At 39.7% G+C, this 12,490-nt stretch overlaps 1 protein-coding gene across 2 annotated transcripts in view; it reads left to right on the forward strand.

The window, feature by feature from the left end:
* Positions 1–1,241, forward strand: part of LOC132001083 (endophilin-B1) — a 33,169-nt gene extending 31,928 nt beyond the window's left edge. For both annotated transcript variants that reach the window (XM_059375300.1, XM_059375301.1), the window contains 2 exons: positions 161–386; positions 774–1,241. In XM_059375300.1, coding sequence (XP_059231283.1) covers positions 161–386; positions 774–881 — 334 coding nt within the window. In that variant the 3' untranslated portion in view covers positions 882–1,241. The remainder of the gene's footprint in view (positions 1–160; positions 387–773) is intronic.
* Positions 1,242–12,490: the final 11,249 nt, after the last annotated feature.

The raw sequence follows: 12,490 nt of genomic DNA on the forward strand, positions 1-12,490 counted from the left end.
CTGGCCCGAAAGGCTTAAGTTAGATAGCAACCTTTGTCATTAAAATATTACTGACTTCTGTCTTTATCCAGTGGAAGTTGGTAGAAAATAAACACTGCCACCAAGTGGTGGTATTCAGAAGCTCTAGTAACTGGTCTATTGGACATTTTCTTTTCAACAGTTTTCCATCCAGTTACTGTAACAACAATCAAACTTCTGTGGCACCCGTGCCATCTGCTTCATCAAACGTGATTGGTTCTTCTGCCTTGTCTTCAACAAGTGGCCTAGTAATTGCCTCTCCTACCAACCTCATTGACCTTAAGGAGTGCAGTGGCAGCAGGAAGGCCAGGGTTCTATATGATTATGATGCTGCAAACAGTAGTGAATTATCACTTCTGGCAGATGAGGTAAGTAATATATGGGTATAGGAAAACCTTTATCATAGATTGACGTATTTTCTAGTATTATAGTAAAGTGTAAATTCCTCATTAATTTTTTGGAAATAGTTTATCGTGAATACTTTCATAGATTTAAGATGGTTATATTAGCATTTTATTAAAAAAATTTACTATTCTTTAACAAAATAGAATATCACAGAACTATTTAAAGCTATTAACTGCTAAGTAACTAGAAGATTTCTAAAACTACCTCTAATAAAATCCTTTATCTTTTACCAAAATTGAGAAAAATGTTTAAAGAACTTTAGTAATGAATAAACAGATTACAAATCTTATTACTCTTCTATTTGCTTATTTTGTAACATAGTTAATAACTGGAAACATTTTATTTTGTAGGTGATCACTGTGTTCAGTGTCGTTGGAATGGATTCAGACTGGCTAATGGGGGAAAGGGGAAATCAGAAGGGCCGGGTGCCAATTACCTACTTAGAACTGCTCAATTAAATAGGTGGACTATGGAAAGATTACCCATCATGAAACCAGTATTTATATACAATTAACTCTAAATAAAGCAGGTTTAAGTATCTTCCATGTTAATGTTCTTAGGAGACTGAAAAGAAAATACCAGCCACCAGAAGCCAGCCTTTCTGCCAATAAAATTGCATGGTACATATTTCATTACAGAATTTATGTTAGTGCTTTCATGCCAAGAATGTTTTCTTACAAAATTCTCTTTCTACTGAGGTTTCACTAATAAGCAGCTTCTACTTTTGAGCTCCAACTTAAAGCAGAACTGTTTTCTACTGAATTTTTCATTAATGGCAAGCTTTTTCTTTTATGTAAAATAAATTTATTGTGAATTGATATCAGTGACTCATTTATTAGGTATAATTAATAACCAAAGAATAACACTAAAATTTGTTTTAAGCTGTTGTTTTAAAAAGAGCTCTAGGATATAATCCTCTTTTGTGGAAAATAGATTATTTCTGAATGTTTCCATAAACAGAAATGCAATTATACCATGTTTACCTTGTTTTCTAACAGAAATTGAATTATTTCAATACTGTATCTCAGTGGTTAGTGGGTTTTTGGGGTTTTATTAAACACTACTAAATGATTTCTTCTAAAGTTAAAAACTAGTCCTTGAAAAACATTATTACTCTGGTATATTTTCAGCTAAGGTTCTAAAACATCTGGATCAAGATCAATTCACTAAACAATGTTTTTTTAAGATTGTTCAGTTGGAACAATGTAATGCATAATCAGAATGAGATATGTTTAGAACATACTTCAGTAAAGAAAATTTGTTCTTATGGAACAACAGTCCTTATCAAAATATAGATTAGTGCAACTACACCCATCATAGAAAAATTGTATACAAACAGAATACATTTTTGGTTACTCTAAGCCTACTAATTTTGAATGTTTATTAATGAACTTAGGTTATCTTGATCAGGATCTTTGGTTATGAAACACACTAATGAAATCATTGGTGCCACCCTTGCAGTCAAAAAATTGCTATTTGGACCATAGCTGTTAATCAGATTGTTTCCATGTTAGGACTTCTGCATTCATTTTCATTCATTCATTGTTGAGGGCCAGGAACTATACTGATCTACTGAGCTGCACAGTCCTTCCCCGGCATACCTTAAAGACCAATGGAGAATACAGAAAAATAAACAGTTGCCATATAACAGAATCCATGTCATGATAGAAGAAATACAGGGTACTGTGTTTGGGAACTTTGGGAGTCACCTAAATCAGATTTGGGGAGTAGGAGATGGTTTGGAGAGGAAGTGTTCCAGGCAGAGGGAAAAAGATGTGCAGGGCCTGGAGGAAAGAGAATGTAGCATATTCTGACAATTACAAGTAGTATTTCAGTCTGGCTTACACACGAAGTGCAAAAGTGTAGTTGATTTCCTCAGAGAATGTTAATGTATTGAAATATTTTTTGGTACTTTAAAAAATGATGAACCTTTAACACAAAAAAAGGTATTTTTAAATGTGTTTAAGAGCTCCTAGTAAGAGCTTTGTAAACATGTTGATAATAATTTAGTTCACAGTCCAAACTTCAATAAGTAGTTGTTACCCTCTTATTTCTGTGCTGAGACACATTCCTCTGCAATTTTTTAATTGTACAAAGACTTTGATTCACACTGTGAATCACCATACTCAACCCTAAAAGCTGTTCAAGCTGTTTAATTAGCTGTAGCTCCAGGTGAGTGAGTGAGCTGTTTATTTTCCTAGAAAGGAAGTTCCAGAGCCAGCCTGGAGTACTGTCTTTCATGAGACATGAGTTCAGGTTTAGGTTTTAAAAGATCATACAAAAAATCCAGGTCAACTCAAACAGCAACTATAAATTAGGCTTATGGGAAGTAGAGTAGTAAAGTAGGGGAAAGTATGGGAACTGGAGTAAAATGGCCACAGGTTCAAATCCAATCTTCCTCACATCCTGTTCTCTTTGAGCTTGGACTCCCAACACTGTATCAACTGTTGTTTCCTCATTAGTAAAATAGGGATAATAATTAATGCCACCTAAGGTTACTATGAGGATTCTGTAGCAAATGTTAACTTGCTTGGTAAGTCATTTTTAGGGAAAAGTTTAACACATAGTAGAAACATTCTGTAAATACCAGTTTCCCTTCATTAACCCCTATAGCTTCCTGGCCTTATTTATGACTGTGTACCACAGATACCTTTTATACCCACGCTCTATTCTACTCATCGACCCTGTCCTCCACCCCACTTAAAAAGGAGAACTAGATCTAGGTTTAACCTCACTGCAGCCAGCATAAGTTTTTTATCAGAACCTTCTGTTTTCCATCAAATGAATGTTGATTATAACCCTATGTGCAGTAGCCTTCAATAATACTAAGATTCGAATGCTTCTTGTGCCTTTGTCTACCACAAATCCACCATAATACGTGGACTTGTTCTTACGTTTGTTGCTTTTTACTTTAAAGGAGTTTTGTTTGTGGGGGTGGGGGGGGTAGCTTGGTTTTTTTGTGGGTTTTTTTTATTTTGGTTTTGACTTCTGAAGTCATGGATTTAATTTTTACTCAGGTAAAAGCCCATAAAGGTTTTTAGGCATGGAAGAAAAGCTTGGGAAGGCTAGTAACATGGTGCAATTTTAAATGACTTAAATAAGCTCTGTGCCCCTGAGCTTAACCTAAAAGTTTAATAACATGTGAAGGATGTACATATGAATGAAATAATAAAATTGGAAATAATTATAGGCACTTTTTTAGACAGACAAAAATGATTGGGTTGTTTCTACATTTGTTGTCAAAATAATCTAACATCAGAGGTCATGGTGTTAAATTGTTTTTTATGGTGCTAGTCAGAAAAATTCATATTGTAGGACATTAGGTCCCAGAAATGGGAATGTGCCTCATTCTGAATAACAGGAGAGCTAAGAGACCTGAGGCTGGGGTCGCCAGTGGCTGAGAGGCATCCTCATAGTCTGCCATTCTCCACCAGAACAAAGGAACAGAATGTGAATGGAGGAGCTGGTGTGCGAGGGCATTTCTGAGATATACTGTGGGAAAGATGACAGAGTGCAGGACAGGAATCAACAGCTTTGTTTACCCAGAGAGGCCCAGCTTACCTCCATGCGTTGACTGGATTCCTCAAAAGATCTCTTCCCTACCTCCCGAGTGCTTGAAATTTTGAAATATCTTTTCTAGCATGTAGCACTTAAGGCCTGAATAAGGAGCTATAATAGCTAGCTAGCTTTGCCTCAACCTCTCCTCCAGATGACTAAGTGGCCCCTACTTAGTGGTGAGACTCTAAAGGGGAGAAGGGAGTTGTGCCCTTTCTCCCACATTATCCTAATTAGAAAGTCTGTTCAGTAGGGCAGTGGTTCTCTGTGTTGAGACCCCAGGAAAGGCAGCATCAACATCACCTAGGGACTTGTTTCAAATGCTAATTCATATTTCCAAGTACTTTCTACCTTTATTTGTACTGAATTTTTTGTCTTGAGGCTATAGAACTAGTCTTAGTTCTTCCATGTAACATTGTAAAAATAGTTAAAGACAAAAACTGTCTTCTGATCTTTACTGTATTCTAACACTGTCATAATTATATAGTTCTATAATTTATTTGATTAGTATGTATCTGTCAGTCTAGAATGCAGGCTCCCTGAGGTAGAGGTTATAATTTTTTTTATCACAATTAAATTTCCAACTCTTAGTACAAGACTTAGCACATTGTATGTACTCAGTAAATATTTGTCAAATGAAAGGGGAGGAATGCAATTCCTAAGCCTTATCCAAGATCTACTGAATCTGTTTTTACAAGTTTGAGAACCACTTCAGTAGAAAACAAAAACTTGTCTTCCACCTTCAGGTACTACCTGACATCACTGGAGAAATCCTCCCTGGCTTCCGCACCATCACCCAACACTGCTCTCTCAAGTGTAGAGGCACCTTGCTGGGCTGTATTATGAGTGCTCGTGATGGAATAAGGGTATGATTAGGGTATGCAAGGGAAATAGTTCTTGGAATGCCAGGACTTGGTTGCTGTGGAGGGTTTCTTGGGAATGGATCCTGTAGTCTGAAGAAGGGGTAAGCACTACGACCATGCATGTCTCCACTTTAACACAGTGACAATTTGACATTAAAGCATCCTGGCAAACCATGAATGAGGTTTCAGATTAACGTTTACATCCTTATGCCTCAGGTGCTAAGCTCTTTCATTTCTACTTCACAGGAGACTTTTTAAGAATTGTTAAGGCTTTTTTTTTTTTTTTTAAATAATACAAGTCGTAGATGTATTGGTAAAAAGGAAACAAAAATGAAAATTTAGTTTAAAGAAAAATCACCTATAATCCCACCATCTGGGAGAACTGTGATTGAGGTGTATAGCCTTCCAGAGTCTTCTGTGCATTTATACATTTTTTTAAATGGAATCAAGTTGTACATACTGTTTTGTAACTTTTTTTCACTTGACAATACCACAACTATCCTGCTGTGTCAAATATATTTCTACATCTTTTTTAATGGCTGCATGGTATGCCATCATATGTGCCACATTTTATTAAACTATTGTTGATTTTTAGGTTTCCAGTTTTTCACTAATAAACTGCTTTAAAGAACATGTTGCTAAATCTTTTGTGTGTTCTTAATATTTCCTTAAGATGAATGCTTGGAAATGGAATTGCTAGTGGAGAGGATATGCCAGTTTTTTTTTAAAAGCTTTTGTTATTGCCAGTTTGCCCCCTGGAAGACTTACCAGTTTACACTTCTATCAGTAGTATGTTAAAAAAATAAAAATAAAAATACTGTTTCTTTTTTGAAGGGCTTCCAACCCAACATTCTTAGGGCCTTCAGTTTAAAAATAAAGTGCAAGAGGAAGATAAAGAGACCCTACAAAATTAAAACAAGATAAGTCTTAAGTTATTCCAGCATGACCTTTACTGTTCTACCTTATATTGGGTGTTTTGTGATCCTTTGGGAATGTTTGTCTTACCAGCTTGCTCCTTGCTTTAATTCAGTCTCCTGGAAGCACAATCATCTTTCTGACTTTTGCTGAAATGGTAGGAGAACAATTAAGTAGACCGGAATCTTGTGATAACTCTGATACATGGTTCTTACTGGTTTTAGAGAGTATAGCCATCATAGAGGAAGTAGAAACTTGGGAAGGTGAGCAGAACACTGATCTCCCTCTTGGTTTCCTGGTTCTGTGTCCATTAACCTCTTTGAGCCTGTTCGCTCAACTCTAGGATGAGAATAATACAAACCTCCTTTGTAGGACTGAAAGGATTACCATGTTATGGACAAAGTGGCTGGCACCTAATAGACAATTTATTAGGATTTCTGGTCGAGTGTGTTAGAGCAGTTATTAACCTCTATAGAGTAAATATCACGGCCATTACCAAATCTTCCTGGAATCTGTCATAATAAATGGATTTGGCCTGGTATATCCTACTATACCTTCAAAATCTGGTTCATAAAAAAGCTGCCTAATTTTTCCACCCTCAGGTATTCAAGTATCTAACCAGATAAAACTCCCAGACAAGGTGTATAATGGTGTATAACAGATTTCAACTGCTGTGCTTTTATGGCCATCTATCAAAGTGGTAATCATATTATTCTAAAGTACTGAGCTGGACATGCCAACCATGCCAAACCTCTCCTTCTACCTGAAACTAACCCACACTTGTCTGTGAGACAAGTCTGTGAGACAAGTGTGGGTTAGTTAGAAGCTGGCACAGAAGGCTCAGCTCAAGAAAAGTAAAGGCAATTAGCAAAGTCCCAATAGCATCCCCAGAACTAGAGACCAGAATTGATCGCTAATGAAAGAACTTTATCTAGACATGTATCTGAACTCTGAAAGTTGCTCAACAGTATTTCCAAAAGATAGGTATCTCAGGGTTAACAACTAGTAATAGCAAAGCCCCAGAAACCAACTCGTCACATTTGGACGAACCCCCAGGAAGTTTAAATTAGCCTCTGGCTTGTTGATTATAACTGGGAGCCACTCAGCCAATAAAAAGTGAGTAGTAAGAGAACTGAAGAGGGATGTAAAGAAGGAAGCCTAGGGGAGGCTCCAGGTTTGTTTGTGAGAACAAAGCAGATATTAAATAATTATGAGGCCAAAGACAATGAGCTATTATTGCAAGCAACTTTTTGGAAGCCTGATGCACCAGGGTACAGTGCAAATGTTTCTGCCTAGTCCCATGTAGTGATGTTGTCTGAAACTCAAGCCGTGGTAAGTAGTCCCCAGCAACCACATACCCTGATGGCTGCTTGCCTTCTGTGTGGTTTCCTGCATTCAACCTGTCTGAAGACCCTCATTTGTTAAGAGCAAGTCCAGAGGCTCCCTACTCTACAAAGATATTCTGGACTCCTTCAGGCAGAATTAATTACCCACGTGTATACGTGTGACTCAACTATGGCATTTGTTGCTTTGAATTACAATTACTTGCTAAACTGGCTGAGCTCAAGGACAGGGATTCTGTGTCCCCTAACACCTAGACACCTGAAGCTGAGTTTCAGCAATCCCCATACCTGCTTCCAGTATTCTAATTTCTACAAAAGACGTACTAATGGTTCAGACTTAGCACTATTATGTGTGTCTTTGCCCTAAGAAGCATTGCTCCTTTTGCACATCAATATCATAGAAATTGCATGTCTACTTTTCTTTGAGAATAAATTGCAGAACTGATCATCTTTATTATTTCCGGTTGACCCTAATTCACTTTATTTTGCGTTATTTTTTGTAAAGATTTGATTTATTTATTTGACAGAGAGAGACCACAAATAGGCAGAGAGGCAGGCAGAGAGAGAGGGGGAAGCGGGCTCCCGCTGAGCAAAGAGTCCGATGTGTGGCTCTATCCCAGGACCCTGAGATCATGACCTGAGCCCAAGACAGAGGCTTAACCCACTGAGCCACCCAGGCGCCCCTGGTATTTTATTTTTATTTTTATTTTATTTTATTTATTTGAGAAAGAGAGAGAGCATAAGCAGGGGTAAGGCCAAAGGCAGAGGGAGAAACAGACTCCCCGCTGAGCAGGGAGCCTGTTGCAGGGCTCCTACCTATGACCCCAGGATCATGACTGGAGCTGAAGGCAGACACTTAACTGACTGAACCACCCAGGTGCCCCTCTAGTTCACCTTAAACAACGCTCATCACTAACTTGTATTTTGCAAAACCATAATTTATTAGGGAATGGAGGTATGGCTGGTTAGATCTATACTTGAAGTTAAATTTAGGGTTAGTCATCTCAAGTCAAGATTGAGCTATTTATGTCATTAACTTTTCCATGTAAATGTTCTCTGTAAAATGGGTTAACTTTCCTTCCTGTCTCTTCTCCTCTACCTCTTTTTAATCCTACCTTTCTTTCTATTTCTGTGCATACTCCTCCTTCCTTCTTTCAAAAAGATTAGATGGTTAGGAAAATGTATACCACGTAACAGAGAAAAGGTAACAGACAAAAGAAAAATGACTGAATAGGGGCACCTGGGTGGCTCGGTCAGTCAGTCGAGCATCTGACTCTTGATTTCAGCTCAGGTCATGATCTCAGGGTTCTGGGAATCAAGCTCTGTGAATGGCTCCTGCTCAGCACAGAGTCTGCTTGAGAGTCTCTCCTTCTCCCTCTGCAACCCTACTCATGCACTCTCTCTCTTTTTTTCTCGCTATCTACAATAAATAATCTTTTAAAAAAGGAAAGAAAAATGATTAATTTTTTTAAAAAGTATGATAGATTATGCTGAATCACTATTCCTGAGTGGCAAATCTGACTCAGATTTTAGCAGCCAAGGAAAAGAAGGAAGCAAGATCAAACTTCAAATCGACCATTCACCGATAGAAATACACTGTGCTCAGAAAGCCAACGACGTGACACCAAAGACAACAGAGTTAAATAAAGAGGCCAGAACTCTTGCCCTGATTCAGGAATTACATGTTATGGGACTGCTATATTGCAGTTTTCATCAACCTGGGAGTAATTATTAATGAGCACAAAGTGATTCATTTAACTCCTTGAAATGCAACAACTCTGAGCCCTCCCCTGTCAAGGATTCCCCGTCCCTACATATTTCTAGCCCTCTCTAGGGACACTGAATGTCCACAGACTGATCTTCTGTCTAGCTGCTAGTGCAGAAGGGATTCAGGGACCCCCCCCCCCTCCTGCCTCATTCCAGGGTAGCTCAGGCACTCTATGCACCTCACACCCCATTCCAGTTGCCTCGAAAACTATGGCCGCAGCCAGGGTGGCAGTGGTCTAGCGGGCCATAAATTGGTAAAGCTGGAAGGTCACCATTGGCTTCTGGTGTAACATTCTACAGAATCGAGTAGGGAATGATGTTTTAATTAATTTAATTTCACTGGAGGCAATGAAGTTGTTCGTCATGATGCCAAGTCTTGCTGTTACATGATAGAGCTTTTCCCCTCACCTCTGCAGCTCATAGGGGCCTGTTACCTCAGCAACACACGGTGACAGGGATCTTACCCAGACACCTGTGCTTCTCGCTAACCCCTAATCCACTCCCTTTTTCAGTGCTATCTACAGTCCCCATGCCAGGTCTCCTGTTCCCTCAGACAGAGGTAGAAATCAGAGCACAATGGCCTGATAAGCCATCTCTTCCTCCTTATGCTCAGCTGAGGACCTCTCAAAGCAACCTCCCTGAGTTCAAGCATTATTTCCGTTGATACACACAATTCTTTCAGGAGCAAGCCCAGACGAGGATGGTGGAGGAAGACAAATTCGACTACTCTACACTTTGTGGTGTCCACCTGGAATCAAGGGTCCTCTTCACCCCATAGCATTTTGATGGTTGTGGGGGCAGGGAGGGGCTGCTCCCCAGTCTACAGGCATACCTTCTTGGGTTGTACTTTGTTTTATTGTTCTTCACAGGTATTGCATTTTTTACAAATTGCAGCTTTGTGGAAATCCTACATCGAACAAGTCTGTCGGTGCCAACAGCATTTACTCCCATCTTGTCTCCGCATCATAGTCTGCTAAGTCTTGCAAGAGTTCAAACTTTTTCATTGTTATTATATTTGTTATGGTGATCTGCAATCAGTGACTTTTTTTTTTTTTTTTTACTTTGGATAAAATGTTTTTATTTGAGTGTAGTTGACACACAATGTTGTATTAGTTTCAGGTGCACGACATAGTGATGCGACAAGTTTATACGTTATAATGGGCTCACCGCAATGTAGCTGCCCTCTCTCCCCAGACAACACTATTCTGGTAACACTGACTCCATTCCCAAGGCTGTACCTTTTATTCCCGTGGCTTCCTCGTTCCATAACTGGAAGCCTGTACCTCCCACTCCCCTTCACCCATTTTGCTTGTCCCACCATCACCCTCTTTGGTAACTATCAAGTTGTGATCAGTGACCTCTGAGGTTACTATTATAACTGTTTTGGGGCACACGAAGTGCACGATTATAAAATGAGGAACTTAATTAGTAAAGGTTGTGTTTGTTCTGACTTCTCTACCAACAAGATATTTTCTTGTCTTTTTCCCTCTCCTCAGGCCTCCCTGTTTCCTTGAGACACAACCAGTACTGAAATTAGACCGGTTAATAACCCTACAGAGGCCTCTAAGTGTTCAAGTGAAAGGCAGAGTCTCACTTTAAATCAAAAGCCAGAAATGATCAAGCTTAATGGGGAAGGCATGTTGAAACCCAAAGTAGCTTAAAGCTAGGCCTCTTGTGCCAAGCAGCTAGCCAAGTTGTAAATGCAAAGGATAAGTTCTTGAAGGAAATTAAAAGTGCTCCTCCAGAGGACACATAAATGTTAAAAAATAAAACAGCCTTCTTGCTAATATGGAGAAAGTTGTAGTGATCTAGAAGGAAGGTCAAACCAGCCACAACATCCCCTTACGCCAAAACCTAATCCAGAGAAAAACCCTAAGCCTCTTCAATTCTGTGAAGGCTGAGAGAAGTGAGGAAGCTGCAGGAGAAAAGTTGGAAGCTGGGGCACCTGCGTGGCTCAGCTGGTTAAACGTCTGCCTTTGGCTCAGGTCACAGTTCAGGGTCCTGGGTGGAGCCCTACGTCGAGCCCCATGCCGGGGCTCCATACTCAATGGGTGTCTGCTTCTCCCTTTCTCTCTGCCCCTCCTTCTGCTTGCGCTCACACACACTCTCTCTCAAATAAATAAAAAGAAAGAAAGGTAAGAAAAGTTAGAAGCTCACAGAGGTTGGTTCATGAAGTTGAAAAAAAGCTTTCTCCATAACACAGAGCACTAGGTGAAGGGCAAATGCTGATGTAGAAGCTGCTACAAGTTCTCCAGAAGATCCAGCTGCAAGAATTCATGAAGGTGGCTACACTCAACAACAGATTTTCAATGTAGACGAAACTGACTTCTATGGGAAGAAGATGTCGTCTAGGACGTCCTTAGCTAGAGAGGAGAAATCAATGCCCGGGTTTGGAGTTCAAAGAACTGGCCGACTCTGTTGTTAGGGGCTAATGCAGCTGGTGACTTTAAGTTGAAGCCAAGGCTCATTTATCATTCTGAAAATCCTAGGGTCCTTCATAATTATGCTAAATCTACTCTGCTTGTGTTCTAGAAATGGAACAACAAAGCCTGGATGACAGTACATCTGTCTACCACACAGTCTATTGAATGTTTTGCTCCCGCTGTTGAGAACTACTGCTCAGAAAGGGGGGAAAAAAAAAAAGATTCCTTTCAAGATAGTTCTGCTCATTGACAATGTACCTGGTCATTCAAGAGCTCTGATGCCGATATAGAATGAGAGTAATGTTTTTATGCTTGCTAACACAACATCCGTTCTGTAACCCATGGGTCAGGGGGTCATTTCAGCTTTCAAGTCTTATCATTTAAGAAATATATTTTATAAGGCCATCCCTGGCACAGATACTGATTCCTCTGATGGATCAGGGAAAACTTCTGGGAAAGATCCACTACTCTAGATACCACTAATAACATTCGTGATTCATGGGGAGAGGTCACAATATCAACATGAACAGGAGTCTGGAAGAAGTTGATCTCAGCCCTCCATGGATGACTTGGAGGGCTCAGGAATCCAACGGAGACCAGAAGATCAGATGTGGTGGAAATAGCCAGAGGACTAGAAGCAGCAGAGGAGCCTGAACATGTGACTGGATGGCTACAGTCTTCTCATCAAACTTTCATGAATGAGGGGGTGGCCGGGTGGCTCAGATGGTTAAGCTGAGGTCATGATCCCAGAGTCCTGGGATCGAACCCCACATCGGGCTCCCTGCTCAGTAGAGAGTCTGGTTCTCTCCCTGCCTGCTGCTCCCCCTGCCTGTTCTTTGTTCTCTCTAAAATAAATAAAATCTTTAAAAAAAAAAAAAAAAAACCTTTCATGGATGAGGAATTGCTTCATAGGGATGAGCATTGCACCATCTCAGTGGTTTCCCAAGATGGAATCTACTCCTGGTGTAGATGCTGTGAAGATTGTTGACAGCAAAGGATTTTGAATGTTACACTCGTTGATTAAGCAGCAACAGCACTTAAGAGGACTGACTCCAATTTTGAAATAAGTTCTACTGGGTTAAAATGCTATCAAGCTGCACCACGTGCCACAGAAAAGTTGTTCTTGAAAAGAGGGGTCAATCAACGTGGCACACTCATTGTTACCTAATTTTAAGAAATTACCCAATCACCCCAACCTTCA

The sequence above is a fragment of the Mustela nigripes genome, chromosome 14 (genome assembly GCF_022355385.1).
Source record: "Mustela nigripes isolate SB6536 chromosome 14, MUSNIG.SB6536, whole genome shotgun sequence".
In the NCBI taxonomy this organism is placed as follows: domain Eukaryota; kingdom Metazoa; phylum Chordata; class Mammalia; order Carnivora; family Mustelidae; genus Mustela; species Mustela nigripes.